Consider the following 24,004-nt stretch of genomic DNA (forward strand, 5'->3'; position numbering starts at 1 on the left):
AGCTGTACAAAACTCTGGTCTGGCCACACTTGGAGTATTGTGTACAGTTCTGGTCGTCACATTATAGGAAGGATGTGGAAGCCTTGGAAAGGGTGCAGAGGAGCTTTACTAGGATGTTGCCTGGTATGGTGGGAAGGCCTTATGAGGAAAGGCTGAGGGACTTGAGGCTGTTTTCGTTAGAGAGAAGAAGGTTAAGAGGTGACTTAATAGAGGCATATAAGATGATCGGAGGATTAAATAGAGTGGATAGTGTGAGCCATTTTCCTCAGATGGAGATGTCTAGCATGAGGGGACATAGCTTTAAATTGAAGAGTGATAGATATGGGACAAATGTCAGAGGAAGGCTCTTTACTCAGAGTGCAGTAAGAACATGGAATGCCCTGCCTGCAACAGTAGGGGATTTGCCAACATGAAGGGCATTTAAATGGTCATTGGATAAACATATGGATGATATTGGAACAGTGTAGGTTAGATGGGCTTTAAATTGATTTCACAGGTCGGTGCAGCATCGAGGGCCGAAGGGCCTGTACTGTGCTGTTATGTTCTGTGTTAAAGATTATACATTTAGTGGTTGTTTTGTTTCTTGTTTCTAATTGATGAAAGCTTTTGCTAATTTTCTTATTATATGTGTTAACTGTATTCCTAAATAAAATTTGTTTGATAAAAGCTCCTTAGTGGTTCATTTGAATCATACCTGAAGTAAAACACATCATGCTTAACCTAGCCAAATTCAAGATGCAAAACTTATGATCCAGGCAGGCTCCAAAAGACACTTTGGAGTTTCTGACCTGAGCCATAACAACAGTGACCTCCGCTTTGAAGAATCTTCCGAAGCAATTCTTTCTTTTGGATTTGTCTACAATATTCTTAAGTATAAGCCAAAGCCTGTGATTAGAATGCCATGGGCTATGACTGAGAGGAGGCACCTACACATTTGCTGACTATTTATATGGAAAAGATTGGATATTAACAATCAGATTCTGTCCTTTAAAGTGATAACTTCTTTTGGATAGATGTTGTTTTGATCTAAAAGTCCAATGAAGAAGGCAACCATTTGCAATTGTGTATATATGTTTGTTGTTTTGTTCAATAATGTTCCTGTGAAGCATCTTGGGATGTCTTAGTACATTTAAAATGCTATATGAATACTCGTTATTCACTGATTTCCTGTTGATAAGCTAATGTGTAGGAAAGCTAAAGGTGCTGGGTTAAATTAGATTGATGTAGAGATGCCGGCGTTGGACTCGGGTAAACACAGTAAGAAATCTCACAACATCTCTACATCATGACTACCATCGACACCGCTCTCTACATCATGACTACCATTGACACCGCTCTCCAACCTGATGTTGAGACTTCTTATTAAATTAGATTGACAGTTGACGTTTGACTGTTCAAAGCAGGAAAAATAGAACCTTCTCAGACAATCCATTTTCATAATTTTAAGCATTTGCTAACTAGCAATAAAATTCTTGTATCAGTAATATTCTTGTGAGCAAATTGGCATTATAGATATCCCAGGCAAAATCAAGATACGATCAATATAATCAATTGTAGTTAATTATTTAATGGCTAGTAGCACATGCGTTAACACATTCTGTTTTCATTTTGGTTGTAAGAATGCGTTATGTTTCTGAAATACCCTAATCTGTTTGTCAATTACGGGAGGGGCAGCATATGGCAATTACTGCTGAGATGATATGCCAGCAAGAGCCTAAACAAAATGCTTACTGGGTAGTGTAAAATTATCCTCTGATGAGCAAAGAACCTCTTGTCAAGGACATGCCAAATTCCGCATCACATTGGGATTTAGCTGTTCTTTGTGTTCCTGGAGAGATAACCATGAATCAAACTAAAATAAACATTTTTATTGTCCCTAGTTATTCAGTACTCTTTCCCTTTTGGTTAATCTTCTCTCCCCTGACCGAGTGGTTTTCTTTTGACGTTGTCCTCAAGTGTTGCTATGAACAGGAAAAAAAAATGGGATATGATTAAAGACCAGAAAAGCATAGGATGTTTTGCTACTGGCAAGCATAATGATTGTGTGTGCTGTCCCTTATCCGAGCATCATTATGGAGCAGCTCATTCCTGTCTTTGTCAGCTTGCAGGATTGCCAGAGGATTACTGTAGCAGCCTTCTGTGGTGATTTTTTAAAAATCTCTTGTCAAGTGGCAGACCTGTTTATAGATGTGCAAGGTGTTCCAGATCTGGTGGCAAGAAAGCTAGTCTACCAGCAATGGCCTCTGCCAAGCCAACTTAGAACATAAGAACATAGGAACAGGAGTAGGCCATCTAGCCCCTCAAGCCTGCCCCGCCATTCAATAAGATCATGGCTGATCTGTCGTGTCTCTGTTCCACATTCCCGCCCTCTCCCCATAACCCTTAATCCCCTTGCCTTTCAAAAACCTATCAACCCGTGTCTTAAAAATATTTAGCGAGGCAGCCTCCACCACTTCAACGGGCAGAGAATTCCAGAGATTCACCACCCTTTGAGTGAAGAAGTTCCTCCTCAACTCCGTTCTAAACCGCCCCCCCCCCCCCCCTTTATCTTGAGGCTGTGCCCTCTAGTCCTACAGTCCTTTCTGAGCGGGAAGAGCGTCTCCATCTCTATCCTATCCATCCCATTCATCATCTTATATGTCTCAATGAGATCTTCCCTCATTTTTCTAAACTCCAATGAGTACAAGCCTAGTTTATTCAGCCTGTCCTCATAGTTCAACCCCTCAACTCCGGTATCAGCCTAGTAAATCTCCTCTGCACTCCCTCCAAGGCCAAAATATCCTTGCGTAAGTGCAACGACCAAAACGGCACACTGTACTCCAGCTGCGGCCTCACCAGTGCCCTATACAGCTGCAGCAAGACCTCCCTACTTCTATATTCAATCCCCCTCGCTATGAAGGCCAGCATCCCATTAGCCTTCCTGACCACCTGCTGCACCTGCAGGCTGGGTTTTTGCGACTCATGCACAAGGACCCCGAGGTCCCTCTGCACTGTAGCATGCTGCAGTTTTTCACCACGTAAGTAATAATCCTTCCTACCATTATTCCTACCAAAGTGGACAACCTCACATTTGCCAGTATTAAATTCCATTTGCCAGTTCCTGGCCCATTTGCTCAGCCTATCTAGATCCTTCTGCAGACTCTCCACACCCCCCCGCACAATTTGCCGTTCCACCAATCTTGGTGTCATCAGCAAATTTCGACACCATACAGTTGGTTCCCTCCTCCAGATCATCTATATAAATGGTAAATAGCTGAGGCCCCAGCACCGACCCCTGGGGTACTCCACTAGTCACCAACCGCCAATCCGAATAGCACCCATTGACCCCCACTCTCTGTCTCCTATTTGACAGCCAATCCCCGATCCATGCTAACACCCTACCCCCAACTCCATGCCCCCTGACCTTCTGTAATAACCTCTTGTGCGGCAGCTTGTCAAAGACCTTCTGAAAATCAAGAAATACCACATCCACCGGCTCTCGTCTATCCACCTCCCTAGACACATCCTCATAGAACTCCAATAAATTCGTCAGACATGACTTCCCCTTAACGAAACCATGCTGTGTCTGCTCTATCAAACAATTCTCCTCAAGATGCCTCACTATGTTCTCCTTGATCATGGATTCTAACATTTTACCTACAACAGACGTTAAACTAACCGGCCTATAATTCCCTGCTATTGAGGCACTAATCACTCAAATCAGGTCCATAGGGCAGGACATATCGTTCATGTGCTGACATCAGATCTCAAAATAATTGCTGTACTTGGAACTTGGGTCATAGCAGCAGACTTCCAGGAGGACAGTGGAAAAGCTTTAGGGATACCCTCAAAGCATCCCTGAAGAGGTCAATCTGACTCGCTGCTGACTCATGGGAGATGCTGGTTGTGCCCAATCAAATGAAGAAGGTTTATTTGGGGAGGCACCAAGCACATTGAAAGATTTCGGGAACATGCAGGGTCAAAGTCGGAGCAATGGAGAGAATGCACAAACCTCCAGTATCTGCCTGACCTTTCAAGCACCATCTGCCCTGCACGTGACAGACTTGATGTGGAGATGCCGTCGTTGGACTGGGGTAAGCACAGTAAGAAGTCTTATAACACCAGGTTAAAGTCCAGTAGGTTTTTTGGTAGCACAAGCTTTCGGAGTGTCCGAAAGTTTGTGCTACCAAATAAACCTGTTGGACTTTAACCTGCTGCTGTGACAGATGTATGCATTAAGCTCATCAACCATCTCAGAACCCATTGAACCAGAGTGGAGGCAAACTATCTTTGGTCCCATGGACTGTCAAAGCAGTAAAAGAGAAAGATACTGTTGTGGAAGCTTTGCGCATTAAGGTTACCAACCCTCCTGGATTGGCCTGTAGTCTCCAGGAATTGATCAATCTCCAGGACACACTGCAGCCCTGGAGAAAGATCACAGGTGTGGGTATGCCGGCGTTGGACTGGCGTAAACACAGTAAAAAGTCTGACAACACCAGGTTTTAGTCCAACCGATTTATTTGATAATAGACTCACAAGCTTTCGGGGTTAGCCCCTTCGTCAGGTGAATGGAGAGTTCTGGCCTCAGACAGAGCATATAAAGCACAGACAGTTTAGAGATTACTGATTAGAATGCGAATCCTTACACCTAACCTGCTGTTCAAGACCTGAAGTGGCTGACAACGTGAGTGGAAGGAGCACTGATCACAGGTTAAAGAGATGTGTCTGGAGACAATACACATCTCTTTAACCTGTGATCAGTGCTCCTTCCACTCACGTTGTCAGCCACTTCAGGTCTTGAACAGCAGGTTAGGTGTAAGGATTGGCATTCTACTCAGTAATCTCTAAACTGTCTGTGCTTTATATGCTCTGTCTGAGGCCAGAACTCTCCATTCACCTGACGAAGGGGCTAACCCCGAAAGCTTGTGAGTCTATTATCAAAAAAAATCGGTTGGACTAAAACCTGGTGTTGTCAGACTTCTTACTGAAAGATCACAGGGGCATGATTTTTTTTTTGTCATTTTCTTTGAACGTTTCGCTTTACCAGATATGAAGATATTGAAAATGGAAAGGGGGAAAAAGGCTGTCTTGCTGATGATCAAGCATTATACAGTTGAGTAATGAGTCTTTTTGTTTTCCATTGGCATAGGAAGGCAGTGCATCACAAGGATGGATGTGTTGGCTGACAAAGGCTGAAGTATGAGGGAAAGTCACGTGATGAAACTTGCAAGAATACGTATAATCACAGTTGTCAACCCTATTGCGCCTAGCCTTCTCTTACTGTTCATGGCATTCCATTTAAAAAAAACTGAGAAATGTTGCAATTGCAGCTACTCAGGATTCATGAAATGTCCTGATTTCTTTAAACTTTTAAGTCCAATAACAATTGAGGCAATGTGGGCCATATCCAAGATCCTTGATCACCTGTAACATAATAGCAGTTTATTATCAGTTTAATATTTACAACTGAGCAGTTTTTTGATATAATGTGCTGAGAACTGTTACATTTATTGTAATTGGGAAGCTTGTTAGATTTGGAAATTGGTAACCGAATCCGGTATTAATGGGGTGCATCTTTTAGATTTCTAGATACTTTGCCAAATTTTCCGCAGCAAGGATGTAGATGCAAGTGTCTTTAGAATGTGTTCTACCCTAAAGCTCATTTTAAAGGATTAAATTTCCGTGGAAACCCCCATGCTGGGATGCAAACCAGAGTGCAGACAAAGCAAATATCCTCAGGCAATGGGAGCTTGTTAGCATACATTTTAGCATTGAGATGCCTTTGAGCGTTGCACAAAGTTTTTTTCTAAAAGGGGAGGGCTGCAGCCAGGCACACATGATTGGCAGCTCTGCTGACAAGCCCACAGGTGTAAAATGAACAAACTTTCTGTTTTGATGAACTTTTGAAATGGCAAAGCTGTAGTTCATTGACACAAGAAAAGCATGATGTGGAGATGCCGGTGTTGGACTGGGGTAAACACAGTAAGAAGTCTCAACACCAGGTTAAAGTCCAACAGGTTTATTTGGTAGTAAACGCCACGAGCTTTCGGAGCGCTGCTCCTTTGTCGGGTGAGTGGGGAGTTCTGATCACAAACAGGGCATATAAAGGCACGCACAGTTTACAGAACACTGATTAGAATGTGAGTTTTTATAGCTAATCAAGTCTTAAAGGTACGGACAATATGAGTGGACATAGCATTAAGCATACTTAGAGATATGTATTGTCTCCAGACAGGACAGTAAGTGAGATGTTGCAAATCCCAAGCAAGTCATGGGTGTTACAGGTAGTGTGACATGAACCCAAGATCCCGATTGAGGCCATCCTCATGTGTGCGGAACTTGGCTATCAGTTTCTGCTCAGCGACTCTGCGCTGTTGTATGTTGTGAGGGCCGCCTTGGAGAACGTTTACCATGCAGACACTACAACAACGGATGACTGAACACCACTCAACAATCACCAGGCAAGACTGTTCCCTTCATGTTGGCGAACACTTCAGGCGGTCATGGGCATTCGGCCTCTGACCTTTGGGTAAACGTTCTCCAAGGCGGCCCTCACAACATACGACAGCGCAGAGTCGCTGAGCAGAAACTGATAGCCAAGTTCCGCACACGTGAGGATGGCCTCAATCGGGATCTTGGGTTCATGTCACACTACCTGTAACACCATTTATTCACTGAAGTTTGCTTTGCCATTTAATAAAATCACAGCTGGTATGATTGTGGCTTCAGCTCTACTTTCCTGTCCACTCCTTATACTCCTTGATTCCCTTATCAAAAATCTGCCTAACTCAGCCTTACAAATAGTCAGTGACCCTGCCTCTGCCACACTCTGGGGAATTCCACAGAATAATGACCCTCTGAGGGGAAAAATAATTCTCATTTCTGTCTTAAATAGGAAAACCCTTATTTTTAAACTGTGTCCTCTAGCTGTAGTCTCTCCTAAGAGAAATTATCTTCTCAGCATCCACCTCGTTTTGTCCCTTCAAAACACTTTTTTTTAAAGTTTATTTATTATTGTCACAAGTAGGCTTGCATTAACACTGCAGTGAAGTTACAGCGAAAATCCCCTTGTTGCCACACTCCGGTGCCTGTTCAGGTACACAGAAAATTTAGGATGGCCGATGCACCTATCCAGCACGTTTTTTGGACTGTGGGAGGAAACTGAAGGAAACCCACAAACTGGGAAAGAATATGCAGACTCCGCGTAGACAGTGACCCAAGCCAGGAATCAAACAGGAGTCCCTGACAGTGTATGGCAGCAATGCTAATCACTGTTCTAGCATGCCATCCCTACGTGTTTCAATAAGTTTGTCTCTCATTCTTCTCAAATCCAGTGGATGTAAGCCCAACCCTTCCTTGTAAAATAAGCCCTTTATCCCTAGGATCAGTCAAGTGAATCTTCTCCGAACTGATTCTAATGGATTTGTATCCTTTTTAGGTAAGGAGAACAAAATTTTACATGGTACTCTAAATGTGGTCTCACCAAGGTCTTGTACAAATGTTTTGTCTATGTGATGTGCATGTTAGTCCAAGCCAGAATTTATTGTTCATTCCTAATTGCTCTTGAGAATATGATGGTGAGCTGCCTTTTTGAACCTCTTCAGTCCATATGTTGTCAAAGGAGTTCTAGAATTTTGGCCCAACACCAATGAAGTAAATCAGTATAGTTCCGTTTCAGGAAGGTGTGTGGTTTGGAGGGTATCTTGTAGGTGGTGGTACTCCCATGTATCTGTTGTCCTCATCCTTTAGATGCTGGAGATTGCAGGAGTGGAAGGAGTCTTGGTGAATTTCTGCAGTGTATCTTGTAGATGTGGACTGCTGCCACCAGGTGTTGCTGGTGGAACGAGTTGATATTTAAGGTGGTGTTTAAGGGGATTTCTTGGGGCACCCCGCTGGGGAGTCTTGTATTCAGCTGAACCCAACTAACAAAGAGACTTTGCGAAAGACAGTATGCAGTTAAAGATGTTCTTTATTTGACCAAAATGTATTGGGAGAGAGATGGTCAGAGAATTCTAACCTCTCTCTAACGTTACATCACATGAGCACAACAGATATACAGTTCTGAAGATTTGATCCTCTCGCCCAACCTGTTATCCAAGCTGGATGATCCAGTTATATTAATACACTTTATTTACTTTGGCCAATAGCATTATACTTTTTAGCAGAATTAGGAATTCATTGGTCAACTGAACCAAATTCTTTCCCCCTCCGTTGCCTAGTAACCTTGCCTCTGCAAATCCAGTAGATTCCAAGGTCATTCTTAACACCTGCAGTCTTGGGAACAAGAAGGGAATCATCTTCCTTACCTTTTTTCTGTCTCTTACATCAGCGGACACTGAATATGTCTATTCTTTGCAGCTAGAAGCTGAAGCTTTCAACTCATTTCAAAAACCTTGGTAGCTTGTAGCTGCCTGACCTACTTCTGATAATTGGGTACGTGCGCCATGCTTTGTTCCAAATGAATGCCATATGTCTAATTAAACTTCTTTCCTATTATGCCAAGGGGTGAATTGCTTGTTGGCCAAAGCTCACAAGAAAACACAAAAATACGGTTTAAATCTATAAAAATTATGTATGTGCTTATACAGACAGTACCTTCGTATAGCATAAAAGTGAGGCACATGGTGATACCTTTGATATATATAAGGCACACTGTGGTCCCTATTTTAAACTAATCTACTTTGTTTTAATTGTCGCAGAAAGCAGGGGTTCCTGTATCCCCTGCTATATGGTGGATTGGGTGCCAATCAAATTGGCTGTTTTATTTTGGACAGTTGGCCTTAGGAATGTTGTAGCTGTACTCCAGTATTCCATCACTGACTTGCATTTCAGATGGTGCATAGGCTCAGGAGCTGGGAGACTTTCTGCAAAATTCCCAACCTCCTCTTGTAACAATATTTATATGGCTGGGCCAATTCAGCTTCAGGTCAATGATAACTTCCAGAATGTTAATGGTGGGAGATTCAGCAATGGTAATGCCAGTAAATATCAAGGGGAGATGGTCATTGCCTGGCACTTGTGGCACAAATGTTATCTGCTATTTGTCAGCCCAAGCATGAAAGTATCTGAGGAGTTGTGAATGGTGCTGATTATTGCACAATCATCAGCGAACATCCCCACGTCAGATCTTGTGATGGAGTGAAGGTCATTAAAGAAACAGTGTAGGACTCTACCCTGAGGAATTCCTGCAGCAGTGAGCTTTCCCTGGTTAACACTGACTTCAGATTTGATGCCGCACTCTGTTAAATGCTGTCTTTATGTGAAGTGCAATCACTCTCACCTGACCTCTTTTGTCCATGTTTGCACCAAGGCTGTAATGAGGTCAGGAGCTATGGCCCAGGTGGAACTCAAACTGAGCTCCAGTGATCAGGTTATTACTGAATAGGTGCTGCTTAATTACACCGTCAATGATACTTTCCATCACTTTACTGATGCTAGAGAGTAGACTAATGGGGCAGTAATTGACAAGGTTGGATTTGGCCTCCCTTTTGTAGGCAGGACATACCTGGCAATTTTCCGCATGCCAATGTTAGTGTTGTAGCTATACTGGAACACCTTGGCTAGTTCTGGAGCATGTCTTCAGTACTATTGCTGGAATGTTGTCAGGGCCCCATGGAGTTCTCAATACCTGGGGCTTTCGGGTGTTCTTGATTTTTCATGGAGTGAATCAAATTGGCTGAACATGGCAATTAAAGGGCATCTCAAAAGAAGGCTGAGGTTGATCACCCACTCTGCACCTCTGGCTGATAAAGGCTGCAAATACTTCAGCCTTGTGTTTGCATTGATGTGTTGGGCTCACCCATTATTGAGGAAGGGGATATTTGTGGAACCTCCAGCTCCAATTAGTTGTTTAAGTGCTCACCGCCATTTATGACTGAATGCCACAAGACTGTAGACCTTAGATCTGATTTGTAGGTTGTGGGATCGCTTAGATCTGTCTGTCTATATGCCACTTCCACTATTTGGCATGCGAGTAGTCCAGTGTTGTAGCTTCACCGGGTTGACACCACATTTTTAATTGTGTCTGTTGCTGCTCTTGGCTTGCACTCTTCACTGAACTGGATCAAAACTTCCCTACTTTTATTTTCAATTCCCCTTGCAATAAACAACTACTTTACATCTGCCTTCCTAATCTGTATACCATTTGTGAGTATTAGCATGATAAAGAACATAAGCAGCGAACAACGGACAGAGCTAAACCATCCCATGATGAATCAGACTCTACAGTCTTCCCACACTGGGAAAAGATGCCCCATGAACATCCCTAAAGGACAGTAAGTATTCTCACAACATCAAGTTAAAGTCCAACAGGTTATTTTGGTAGCACGAGTTTTTGGAGTGAGTGAGTGAAGGGTTCAGTTCACAAACAGGACGTACGTAGACACAAACTTAATTACAAGATAATGGTTGGAATGCAAGTCTTAACAGGTAATGAAGTCTTTACAGATGCTGACAATGTGAGTGGAGAGAGGGTTAAGCACAGGTTAGAGGTGTGAATTGTCTCCAGCCAGGACAATTAGTGAGATTTTGCAAGCTCAGGCAAGTCGTGGGCGTTACAGATAGTGTGACATGAACTCAAGATCCCAGTTGAGGTCGTCCTCTTGTGCGGAATTTGATATGCCCTGTTTGTGAATTGAACTCTTCCCTCACCTGATGAAGGGGCAAGACTCCGAAAGCTCATGCTACCAATGAAACATGTTGGACTTTAATTTGGTGTTGTGAGACTACTTACTGTGCCAACTCAAGTCCAACACCGGCAATGCCACATCATCCCTAAAGGACATTAGTGAAGCAGAAGGGTTTTTACAACAATGGTTTCATGAGGAGGAATTTCTTCAGCCAGAGTGGTGAATTTGTGGAATCCTTTGCTGCACAAGGCTGTGGAGGCCAGGTCATTGAGTGTTGTTAAGACAGAGAGAGATAGGTTCTTGATTCATAAGGGGATCAGGGGTTATGGGGATGAGAAAAAAAATCAGCCATGATTGAATGGCGGAGCAGACTCGATGGGTTGACTGGCCTAATTCTGCTCCTATGTGTTATGGTCATCATTGGACTTTTAATTCTAAGTGAATTCAAATTTCACCATTTGCAGTGGTGGGATTTGAAACTGGGATCGCAGAGCATTGCCTTTGGGTGTCTGGGTTGCTAGTCCAGTGACAATACCATGATGCTACTGCCCCCCCCCGGTTACCTCACATTCACAATCTTCTATCCAATCTCCTCTTACCTGTTGCACCCACTTGGAGTGGTTGCTGAGAGGCTCACTGATCCCTCAAATTGCTTCCGTCTATTCCTTTGTCCCCTATCCTTTCTATCTAACTGATTCCCTCAGGCTGTATCTGCTTTTGCAATTCAACTTTCTTTAAAATAATAAATCAATGCCCATGCCCCCCGACCCCTTGTTCCCACATGCCTTGTGAAACTGCCCCAAAATGTAAATGGATTAATTGTGGTCAATTGGGACTTGTATCCAAGGATTTTCACCCTAATGGCACACAATAATTTGATTCGATTTATTATTGTCACGTGTATTAGTATACAGTGAAAGGTATTGTTTCTTGCGTGCTTTACAGACAAAGCATACCGTACATAGAGATGGAAAAGAGAGAATGTAGTGTTACAGTCATAACTAGGGTGTAGAAAAAGATCAACTTATTGTGAGCATGTCCATTCAAAAGTCTGGCAGCAGGAAAGAAGCTGTCCTTGAGTCGGTTGGTATATCTCAAACTTTTGTATCTTTTTCCTGATGGAAGAAGGTGGAAGAGAGAATGTGTGAGGTGCGTGGGGCCCTTAATTATGTTGGTTGCTTTTCTGAGGCAGCGGGAAGTGTAGACAGTGTAAGAACATAAGAAATAGGAGCAGGAGTAGGCCATCTAGCCCCTCGAGCCTGCCCCGCCATTCAGTAAGATCATGGCTGATCTGTCGTGGCTCAGTTCCACTTTCCCGCTCTCTCCCCATAACCCTTAATCCCCTTGCCTATCAAAAACCTATCAACCCGTGTCTTAAATATATTTAGCGAGGCAGCCTCCACCACTTCAACGGGCAGAGAATTCCAGAGATTCACCACCCTTTGAGTGAAGAAGTTCCTCCTCAACTCCGTTCTAAACCGCCCCCCCCTTTATCTTGAGACTGTGCCCTCTAGTCCTACTGTCCTTTCTGAGCGGGAAGAGCCTCTCCACCTCTATCCTATCCATCCCATTCATCATCATATATGTCTCAATGAGATCTCCCCTCATTCTTCTAAACTCTAACGAGTACAAGCCTAGTTTATTCAGCCTCTCCTCATAGTTCAACCCCCTCAACTCCGGTATCAGCCTAGTAAATCTCCTCTGCACTCCCTCCAAGGCCAAAATATCCTTGCGTAAGTGCGGCGACCAAAACTGCACACAGTACTCCAGCTGCGGCCTCACCAGTGCCCTGTACAATTGCAGCAAGACCTCCCTACTTTTATATTCAATCCCTCTCACTTTGAAGGCCAGCATCTCATTAGTCTTCCTGACCACCTGCTGCACCTGCAAGCTGGGTTTTTGCGACTCATGCACAAGGACCCCAAGGTCCCTCTGCACTGTAGCATGCTGCAGTTTTTTGCCATGTAAATAATAGTCCTTCCTACCAAAGTGGACAACTTCACACTTGCCAACATTAAATTCCATTTGCCAGTTCCTGGCCCATTCGCCCAGCCTATCTAGATCCTTCTGCAGACTTTTCACACCCTCCGCACAATTTGCTGTTCCACCAATCTTGGTGTCATCAGCAAATTTCAACACCATATGGATCAGGAATTGGCTGGCGGATAGGAGACCGAGGGTGGTGGTTGATGGTAAGTATTCGTCATGGAGTTCAGTTACGAGTGGTGTGCCTCAGGGATCTGTTTTGGGGCCACTGCTGTTTGTAATTTTTATAAATGATCTGGATGAGGGTATAGTTGGGTGGATTAGTAAATTTGCTGATGACACCAAAGTCGGAGGTGTGGTAGATTGTGAGGAAGGGTGTCTTAGTTTACAGGGGGACTTGGACAAGTTGCAGAGCTGGGCCGAGAGGTGGAGGATGGAGTTTAATGTGGAAAAGTGTGAGGTAATTCACTTTGGCAGGAATAACAGATGTGTAGAGTATAGGGCTAATGGTAGGACTCTGAATAGTGTGGATGAACAGAGGGATCTAGGTGTATGTGTACATAGATCCCTGAAAGTTGGGAATCAAGTAGATAGGGTTGTTAGGAAGGCATACGGTGCCTTGGCATTTATTGGTAGGGAGATTGAATTTAGGAGCCGCAGTGTCATGTTGCAACTGTACAAGACTCTGGTGCGGCTGCACTTGGAGTATTGTGTGCAGTTCTGGCCCCCACATTATAGGAAGGATGTGGAGGCTTTGGAGAGGGTGCAGAGGAGGTTTACCAGGATGTTGCCTGGTATGGAGGGGAGGTCCTATGAGGAGAGACTGAGGGATTTGAGGTTGTTTTCGTTAGAAAGAAGGCGGCTAAGAGGGGACCTTATTGAAACATATAAGATGATTAGAGGTTTAGATAGGGTGGACAGTGATAGCCTTTTTCCTTGGATGGAGAAAGCTAGCACGAGGGGGCATAGCTTTAAATTAAGGGGTGGTAGTTATAGGACGGATGTCAGAGGTAGGTTCTTTACCCAGAGGGTGGTGAGGGATTGGAATGCCCTACCTGCTGCAGTTGTAAATGCACCTAGTTTGGGGGCGTTTAAGAGATCTGTGGATAAGTTTATGGATGGAAAGGGTTTGGTTTAGGTTAGAGGGTCATTGCTTTTTAACTGGTCGGCGCAACATTGTGGGCCGAAGGGCCTGTTCTGCGCTGTAATGTTCTGTGTTCTATATACTCGGTTCCCTCCTCCAGATCATCTATATAAATGGTAAATAGCTGAGGCCCCAGCACCGACCCCTGGGGCACTCCACTAGTCACCAACCGCCAATCCGAATAGCACCCATTGATCCCCACTCTCTGCCTCCAATTTGACAGCCAATCCCCTATCTACGCTAACACCCTACCCCCAACTCCATGCCCCCTAACCTTCTGTAATAACCTCTTGTGCGGCACCTTATCAAACGCCTTCTGAAAATCAAGAAACACCACGTCCACTGGCTCTCCTCTATCCACCGCCCTAGACACATCCTCATAGAACTCCAGTAAATTTGTCAGACACGATTTCCCCTTAACGAAACCGTGCTGCGTCTGCTCTATCAAACAATTCTCCTCAAGATGCCTCGCTATTTTCTCCTTGATCACGGATTCTAACATTTTACCTACAACAGACGTTAAACTAACAGGCCTATAATTCCCTGCCTTTTGCCTGCCACCCTTCTTAAACAACGGCGTAACATTAGCCGTTTTCCTGAGCTTTGTTTGTGACCCTTTGTAGTTTATTACGATCTTGGATAGAGCAGGAGCCATAACAAGCTGTGATACAACCAGAAAGAATGCTTTCTATGGTGCATTAGTAAACGTTGGTGAGAGTCGTAGCCCACATGCCAAATTTCCTTAGTCTTCTGAAAAAGTGGAGGCATTGTTGGGCTTTCTTAACTATAGCATCAACATGGAGGATTGTTGGTGATCTGGACACCTAAAAACCCAAATGTCACCCGACAGCTATCTGACAACAAGTAAGGAGGACCTGGTCCCAGGGAATCAGTGTTAGCAGCACGAGTAGCTCTCAACCATTTATTCTTCATTCCCATTGATGTAGACAGGGGCATTTCCTCCACTATGCTTGCTAAGTTGATGACTATCTCCTTCGTTTTGTTGACATTGAGGGAGAGATTGTTGTTGCTGCACCAGTTCTCCAGATTCTCTATCTCATTTCTGTACTCAGTCTCATCATTGTTTGAGATCCGACCCACTATGGTGGTGTTGTCAGCAAGTCTAAAAATCAAGTTGAAGACGCATTTGGCCGCACAATCATAGGTGTACAAGGAGTATAGTAGGGGGCTGAGGACACAGCCTTGTGGGGCACTGGTATTGAGAATGATTGATTGTGGAGGAGGTTGTGGTGCTGACCTCAAAATAAAACTGGAAATTTGAAATTAAAGAATTGGGCACTTTAAACTACAGTAAGCTCCAGCAAAAAGCCTGCTGAAAGTTAGACCTGGCCAAAGTTTGAATATACAGAACTCGTACAGGCTGCGTGGCCATGTCTGGATCTGCCCTATTGGTAATCCATCAAGTGATCATCGCTCCTATTGACATGCACCAGCCTACTGTCTGCAAACTAGATGGGGCCAGACTCCAAGGCACGTGGGATGGGTTCAGGTGTCCTGTCAACAGGTCATCAACTCGACAATTGGAAAGTTCAAGGCATGGGGATAAAATAGGCACCTTTTGTAGCGAAGACTTGATGGGAGATGACTGAGACCAGACCAGAGAAGGAAGGAAGGAGGGAAGCAAGGAAGAACGGGCCAGCAAGAATCACCTTTGTGAAGACGAATCGGAGGGACCCACAGATTGGACCTACAGCCTATCAAGCCATCTTAAGTATACTATAGCCGAATCCTGGGTGTTTCTTATATACATAGTTGGTAATTTATAGGTTACCTATATTTAATAAAGTTTGTTGCATTATACGTCTGTGAAGGTACTTTGTTCTTCTCATCAATGAAAGCACGTGGGTAAAATTTTGATTATGAAGCTGGTTGAAGAATTGGATAGATAAAACAAGGTGTTGTTGCCTATCCTTACTGATTGCAGTCTGTGGGTTAGGAAGTTCAGGTTCCAGTCACAGAGGGAGGAGCTGAGCCCCAGGCCACGGAGTTTGGAGATGAATTTTATAGGAATAATGATGTTGAAGGCTGAACTGAAGTCGATGTATAGATAGATGACTGTTATCTCGGTGAACCAGGTTTAAATGCAGGGCCAGGAAGATGGCATCTGCTGTGGACCTGTTGAGGCACTAGGTAAACGGTAGTGGATCCAGACAATTTGGGAGGCTGGAATTAATTCGTGCCATGACTAACCTTTCGAAGCACTCCATAATGATGGATGTCAGAGACACTGGACAATAGTCATTAAGGCACACTGCCTGGCTTTTCTTTGGGACCGGGATGATTATTGTTGTCTTGAAGCAGATAGGGACCACAGATTGTTGTAAAAAGAGGTTGAAGATGCCTGCGAATACCCCATGAGTGCTCGTCCGAAAACACCATCCGGGCCAGTTGCTTTCTGTGGGTTGACCTTCGAGAAGGCTGCTCTGGCGTCTGCAGTGGAGGCCTCAGATACAGGTTTGTCCAAGGCTTCCGGGGTGGAGGGCATGCTCTCACTGATGTCTTGCTCAAAATGGGCATAGAATGCATTGAGCTCATTATGGAGGGGTGCATTGGTGCCGACGATTTCACATGCCTTCATCTTGTAGCTTGTTATGTCCAGCAGACATTTGTCATAGTTGGTGGGGGGTCAGTGTAGCTAGCCTGGGACTCCAACTTGATCGGGTACTGTCCTTTGGCATCTTTGATACATCTCCATATCTGGATTTCTTGTCTTATAAGAAGTCTCACAACACCAGTTTAAAGTCAAACAGGTTTATTTGGTAGCAAAAGCCACTAGCTTTTGGAGCGCTGCCCCTTCATCAGGTGAGTGGAAGTTCTGTTCACAAATAGGGCATATAAAGACGCAAACTCAATTTGAGATTTTCATTTCACCAACTGTCCTGGCTGGAAACAATACACATCTCTTTAACCTGGGCATAACGTTCTCTCCACTCACATTGCCTGTACCTTTGAGATTTGATTACCTGTAAAGATTCGCATTCCAACCATTATTTTATAAATTGAATTTATGGTAGGATCCTGGTAGGAGAGTTTTGGATGATAGCCTACAAACAAGGAAGGAAGAGAAATGACTGACAGAAATTGCTTGTCCTTTCTCCTTAACCCCATTATAGAAACATAGAAGGTTGAAGCAGGAGGGGGCAATTTAGTGCTTTGAGCCTACTCTGCCATTCATCACGATCATGGCTGATCGTCCAACTCAATAGTCCAATCTTGCTCTTTCCCCATAATGTTTGATCCCATTCATCCCAAGTGCTGTATCTGGTTGCCTCTTGAATACGTTCAATGTTTTGGCATCAATTACTTCCTGTAGTAATGAAATCCATAGGCTCACCAGTCTTTGGGTGAAGAAATGTCTCCTCCCATCTCTGACCTAAGTGGTCTACCCTGTATTCTTAAACTGTAAACTTCCTAGTTCTGAACACCTCCGCCATCAGAAACATCTTTTTTGCATCTACCCTATCTAGTCCTGTTAGAATTTTAGAAGTCTGAGATCCCCCGTTCATCTGAACTCCAGCGAAAACAATTCTAACCTAGTCAATTTCTTCTCATGCATCAGTCCCGCCATCCCCAGAATCAGCCTGGTAAACCATTTCTACACTCCCTCAACAGCAACAGCCTTCTTCCTCTGAAAAGGAGACTAAAGCTGCACACAATATTCTCGGTGTGGCCTCACCAAAGCCCTGTATAATTGCAACATCACATCCTTGTTCCTGTACTCAAATCTTCTCGCAATGAAGACCAACATACCATTTGCCTTCTTTGCTGCCTGCTGCACCTGCATGCTTGCCTTCAGCAACTAGTGCATAAGGACACCCAAATCCCGCTGCACACTCTCCTCTCCCAATTTACAACCATTCAGGTAGTAATCTGTGATCTTGTTTTTGCTTCCAAAGTGACTAACTTCACATTTATCATGATCAAATCTGATATTAAGAATGTATGAATGGACTGCATAAAATCTATATGTCTGCTTCATTAACTTAGTTTGTTTAACTTTAAACATTTTACAGGGAAGTTTTTGCCTCTGAAGACCATGTTAGGATCAAGGTATGATGATCAAGTTCCAGAGGAGAATCGATTCCATCCTAGTATGCTTTCAAACTATCTAAAGAGTTTGAAGGTAAGTAGCTAAACTGAATTGTGTATATTGCTGAAGAATGCTACAGTTTATACTGGTGTGATAAGCTCATTTTAATTCAAATACCTAATGAGCACAGTTTTCTTTTAACAGAAAAATAACTGCATCGGAACTTTAACGTAGACTGAGATTTGTTGAGGAGCTGATAGTCTTGACAGAATTTTACAAAAAACAGGACAAATCCAAGCTGTCAGTTACTGCCCAACAACCAACTCTTGATCATCAGTAAAATGATGGAAGGGGTCATCAACGATGCAATCAAGTGGTGCATACTTAACAATAACCTGTTCACTGATGCACAGTTTGGGTTTTGTCAGGGCCACTCAGCTCCTGACCTCATTGCAGACGTGGTTCAAAAATGAACAAAAGAGCTGAGTTCCAGAGGTGAGAGTGACTATCCTTGATATCAAGGCAGCATTTGATTTGTGTGTGACATCAAGGAGACCTAGCAAAACTGGATTGAATGGAAATTGAGGAAACCCCCACTGCCCAGTTGGAGTAATACCTAGCATAAAAGAAGATGTTTAAAGTTTTAAAGTTTATTTATTTGTGTCACAAGTAGATTTATATTAACAGTGCAATTAAGTTATTGTGAAAATCCACTAGTTTCCACACTCAGACTCCTGTTCAGGTACACTGAGGGAGAATTTAGTATGGCCAATGCACCTCACCAGCACATCTCTCAGATTGTGGGAGGAAACTGGAGCACCTGGAGGAAACTTGTGCAGACTCCGCACAGATAGTGACCCAAGCCGGGAATCAAATCCAAGTCCCTGGCGTTGTGAGTTAGAAGTGCAAACCATTGTTCCATCGATGGTTATGGCTGTTGGAGGTCAGTCATTTTAGCTCCAAGATATCACTGCAGGAATTTCTAAGGTGAGTGTTCTAAGCCCAAATATCTTCAGCTGCTTCATCAATGACCTTTCTTCCATCACAAGGTCGAAGTGGGGATGTTCACTGTACCCTGCTCAGGTATGGAAGGAGTCGTGTCCAAATACAAGAAGACCTGGACAATATTTGGGCTTGGGCTGCTAAGTGGCAAGTAACATTTGCACCACAAAAGTACTAGGCGATGACCTTCTCCAATAAGAGAGAATCTAACCATCTCACCTTGACATTTGCTGACATTACCATAATTGAATCCTCATTATCAACTTTTTTGGGGTGACTATTGATCAGAAACTGAACTAGGCTAGCCATATAAATACTGTGGCTACAAGAGCAGGTCCAAAGCTACGAATCCTGTGGCGAGTAACTCTCATCCTGACTCTCATCTACAAGGTGCAAGTCAGGAGTGTGATGGAATATTCTCCAAATGAGTGCAACTCTGACAACATCGAAGAAGCTTGAAACCATCTGGAACAAAGCAAACTGTTTGGCATTGTTTCCACAAACATTCACTTCAGTACCAACAAATAGTAGCAGCAGTTTGCATCATCGACAAGATGCACTGCAGAAATTTACCAAGACTACTTAGATAGCATCTTCCAAATCCATGATTACTATCAGCTAGAAAGGGAAAGGCAGCAGATACATGGGAACACCACCACCTGGAAGTTCCACTCCAAGTCAGTCCCCATCCTGACTTGGAAATATATTGCTGATCCTTCACTGTCACTGGGTCAAAATCCTGGAACTCCCTCCCAAACAGCAGTGAGACCTGGGTTTGATTCATGGCGTGGATCTCTCTGTGTGGAGTCTGCATGTTCTCCCTGTGTCTGTGTGGGTTTCCTCCTGATGCTCCAGTTTCTTTCCACAGTCCAAAGGACGTGCTGATTAGGTGCAGTGACTATGCTAAAGTCTCCATCAGTGTACTCGATTAGGTACCTGAGTGTGGTAAAAAAAGAGGATTTTTGCAGTAATTCATTGCAGTGTTTATGTAAGCCTCCTTGAGACACTATTAAATAAACTTTAAAGTTTGTGGGTGTATCTATTCTACATGGACTGCAGCAGTTCAAGAAAGCAGCTCTTTAAAGATATTAAGTAGAAAATGGAACTTATTAGACTCAAGCTCAAGGGCTTTCTATAGGAAACAAGTAAGGAAAAAGTTACATTTATACTATCAGGGGATCTCAAGTAGCTTCACTTAAAAACTGATTGTCTGTTGAGTCATTGCTGTAACTTAGACGAACGTGGCAGCTAATTTGTGCACAATAATATCCCCACAAACAGCAATTGGATGAATGACTAGATGAGCTGATTTGGTGGTGTTGGTTTAGTGCGAAGTTTGACCAGGCCATGTAGAGACCTTCTTTGCTGTCATCAAATAGTGCCATGGGATTTTTGTGCACCTATGAAACGCCTAAGTGTAATGTCTAAGCAGAAATATGATATCTATAATACTGTAGCACTCCTGCAGTACTGCTCAGTAGTGCCTGCCTAGACTATTATGTCAGTCAATCAATAAAGAAAGCAGAATGTTTAACTATATGGCTAAATTTTAAGACTTTGTATTGTTAAAACTTTGAAGTGAGGTGCCACCCGCCTTTTCAGGCGGCCAGAGAAAACCTATTTGAAGAGAATGAGAATCCTCTTTGGTGCCCGCAACCAACCATCTGAACAGATTATTTGATCATCATTTTACTACTGTTTAGTACCTTGCAAATTGTTTACTGCTTTTCCTTCTATTACTTTCAAAGTGTAGTCACTATAGTATTTGATTGTCCAGTACAAATCCAGTCAATGTTAAGCGAGGAATTGCTGTATGGGTTTACTGATGCTTAGTTGAAGGTTTGAATGACCACACACTTTATACAGCAGTCAGAGCTTTGATAATTATCTGTGCATTGTAGGAAATGTACATGTTGAACACATCAGTGATTCTAGTAGATATTTTCAGTATGATTTAATATGTTACTTTCGTCAGAAGGATTAGTATTCATCATACTTTTGATTGTGGGTGGTTGAAAAGCTAAACGTTTCAAGTTTGCCCCATAGAGGGCGGTTGAACTATAACCTCCTGTTGTGCTTGTAGCTACTCCTACCAGGAGACCTGTTGCCAGAGTATGTCATGCTTGTATGTCTTGAACCATCACATCTGCTGAAGCTTGTCTACAACATGCTGTGAAGTCTGTCAACCAATTTTGCTTAAGTCAGACTCTCTTTCTGCTGTTCTCCACTTTGCCGTTTTGAAGAGATATCTGTTTTTCAGCTGTGATCAAATGGCTGAAGTTCTTTTCTGGATGACACTTTTTAGATTTACTTTTGCTCTTGCAATTTCAAGCACCTTTTAATTTGTCTTATCATTTGTAAGTAGAATTGTAAGCACGTCATAGCATCCACATTTCAAAGGCATCTTTTTTTTCCCCCATAGATCATTATTTATTGTGCAGGCTTCCCAGGCATGCAGGAGAAGTGAATAGAATGCTTGAGTTTTCTTGTTAACACATCCTCATCTTCACAAAGTAACTTCTGGCTATCTTACCCTTCTTCTGACTTGGCATAGCAATTACCATCTTTTGGTTACAGGGGAGGTCCCAGAGGATTGGAAAATAGCCAGTGTTGTTCCTTTAAGAAGGGTAGCAAGAATAATCCAGGTAAATACTGACCGGTGAGCCTTGCATCAGTAGTAGCGAAATTATTGGAGAGGATTCTTCGAGACAGGCTTTATTCCCACTTGGAAATAAGTGGACGTATTAGTGAGAGACAACATGATTTTATGAAGGGGAGGTCGTGTCTCACAAACTTGATGGAGTTTTTCGAGGAAGTGACGAAGATGATTGATGAAGGTAGGGCAGTGGATGTTGTCTACATGGACTTCAGTAAGGCCTTTCACAAGGTCCCTCATGGCAGACTGGTGCAGAAGGTGAAATTGTATGGGAACAGAGGTGAGCTGGCAAGGTGGATACAAAACTGGTTCGGCCAAAGAAGACAGAGGGTAGCAGTGGAAGGGTGTGTTTCTGAATGGAGGGCTGTGACAAATGGTGTTCCTCAGGGATCAGTGCTGGGACCTTTGCTGTTTGTAATACATTTTCCTCCAAATCATTTATATATAACTGGATTGATTAGTAAGTGCGGATGACACAAAGGATTTGCAGATAGCAATGAGGACCATCAGGATACAGCAGGATATATATCAGTTGGAGACTTGGGTGGAGACATGGCAGATGGAGTTTAATCTGGACAAATGTGAGGTAATGCATTTTGGAAGATCTAATAAAGATAGAAAATATACTGTGAGTGGCAGAATCCTTAAGAGTATTGCTAGGCAAAGGGATCTGGGTGTACAGCTACACAGGTCACTGAAAGTGGCAATGCAGGTGGAGAAGGTAGTCAAGAAGAATATGGCATGCTTGCCTTCATCGGCCAGGGTATAGAGTTTAAAAATTGGCAAGTCATGTTGCAGCTTTATAGAACCTTAATTAGGCCGTTCTGGTCGCCACACTACCACAAGGATGTGGAGGCTTTGGAGAAGGTACAGAAAAAATTTACCAGGATGTTGCTGGGTATGGAGGGCATTAGCTATGAGGAGAGGTTGGAAAAACTTGGTTTGTTCTCACTGGAGCGATGGAGGTTGAGAGGGAACCTGATAGAAGTCTGTAAGATCATGAGAGACATGGACATAGTGGGTAGTCAGAAGCTTTCTCGCAGGCTGGAAGAGTCAATTACTCGGGGACATGGGTTTAAGGTGTGAGGGGCAAGGTTTAAAAGAGATGTACAAGGCAGATTTTTTTACACAGAGTAGTAGGTGCTTGGAACTCGTTACCGGGGAAGTATTGGAAGTGAATATGGTAGTGACTTTTAAGGGGCGTCTTGACAAGTACGTGAATAGGATGGGAATAGAGGGATATGGTCCCCGGAAGGGCGGGGGGTTTTAGTTAAAAGTTGGGCAGCATGGTCGGTGCAGGCTTGGAAGGTCCAAGTTCCTGTGCTGTAATTTTCTTTGTTCTCATTTGTCCTTAGTAGACAAGTACTTAAGGAAGTGGCCCTGGAAATTGTAGATCAATTGGTGGTCATTTTCCAAAATTATTTGGATTGGTTCTTACAGATTGGAGGGTAGCTAATGTCAGCCGCTATTCAAAAAGGGAGGTCAAAAGCAAACAGGGAACTAAAGACCAGTGAGCCTAACGTCAGTACTAGGTAAGTTGCTAGAGTCCATTGTCAGGATTTCGTAGCTCAGCATTTGGAAAGCAGTGATATAATCAGACAAAGTCAGCACGGTTTGACAAAGGGGAAATCATGCTTGATGAATCTGTTGGAATTCTTTGAGGATGTAACTCATACAGTTGACCAAGAAGAACCAGTGGATGTGGTTTATTTAGACTTTCAAAAGGCTTTTAACAAGGACTCACATGCTATGTAAAATTAAAGCACATGGTATTGCTGATAGTGTCTTGAGATGGATAGAAAGCTGATTAGCAGACAGGAAGCAAAGAGTTGGCATAAATGGTTTTTTTTCCTCTAATTGGCAGGCAATGACTATTGGAGTACCACAGGGATCTGTGCTAGGATCTCAATTGTTCACACATTAATGATAAGGAAGTTGGAACTAAATGTATTATCTTCAAATTTGCAGATGATACAAAGTTGGGTAGGAGGGTGAGCTGTGAAGAGAGTATAGAGATGCTTTAGTATGGTTTGGACAGGCTGACTGTGTGAGCAGATGCAGTATAATATGGAGAAATGTGAAGTTATCCACTTCCGGTAGCAAAAATAAGGTGGTAGATTATTATTTGATTTTGGTGTAAATTGAGAGAGGTGGATACTCAGTGAGACCTTGGTGTCCTTGTGCATCAGTTGCTGAAAGTAATCATGCAGGTATAGCCGGCAGTAAAGAAGGGAAAATGGTATGTTGGCCTTCATAGCAAGAGGATTTGATTGTAAGGATAGGGATGTATTACTGCAATTGTATATGGCATTGGTGAGACCACACCTGGAATATTGTGTAGAATTTTGGTGTCCTTATCTGAGGAAGGATGTCCTTGCCATAGAGGGAGTGCAGCAAAGGTTTACCAGGCTGATTCCTGGGATGGCAGTCGCTGAGAAGAGACTGAGATTCAGAAAGAATCTTTCCGATGGGGGAAAGTTTGAGCATAAGTGGTAAACCTTTTGGAACTGAGTTGAGAAATTTATTCACCCAGAGTTTGGTGAATCCATGGAATTCAC

General features: G+C 43.3%; 2 protein-coding genes across 2 annotated transcripts in view; one reads left to right on the top strand and one right to left on the bottom strand.

Moving 5' to 3' along the window:
• pnrc1 (proline-rich nuclear receptor coactivator 1) overlaps window positions 1-24,004 on the bottom strand; it is a 206,983-nt gene that overhangs the window by 80,046 nt on the left and 102,933 nt on the right. The gene's annotated exons all lie outside the window — the stretch shown is intronic.
• The window catches only part of rngtt (RNA guanylyltransferase and 5'-phosphatase), a 372,001-nt gene that overhangs the window by 12,265 nt on the left and 335,732 nt on the right, over window positions 1-24,004 (top strand). Inside the window, exon 2 of the mRNA XM_080192775.1 lies at window positions 17,772-17,881. Coding sequence (XP_080048901.1) covers window positions 17,772-17,881 — 110 coding nt within the window. The remainder of the gene's footprint in view (window positions 1-17,771; window positions 17,882-24,004) is intronic.

The sequence above is a fragment of the Carcharhinus amblyrhynchos genome, chromosome 7, assembly GCF_965287045.1.
Source record: "Carcharhinus amblyrhynchos chromosome 7, sCarAmb.v2.hapA, whole genome shotgun sequence".
In the NCBI taxonomy this organism is placed as follows: domain Eukaryota; kingdom Metazoa; phylum Chordata; class Chondrichthyes; order Carcharhiniformes; family Carcharhinidae; genus Carcharhinus; species Carcharhinus amblyrhynchos.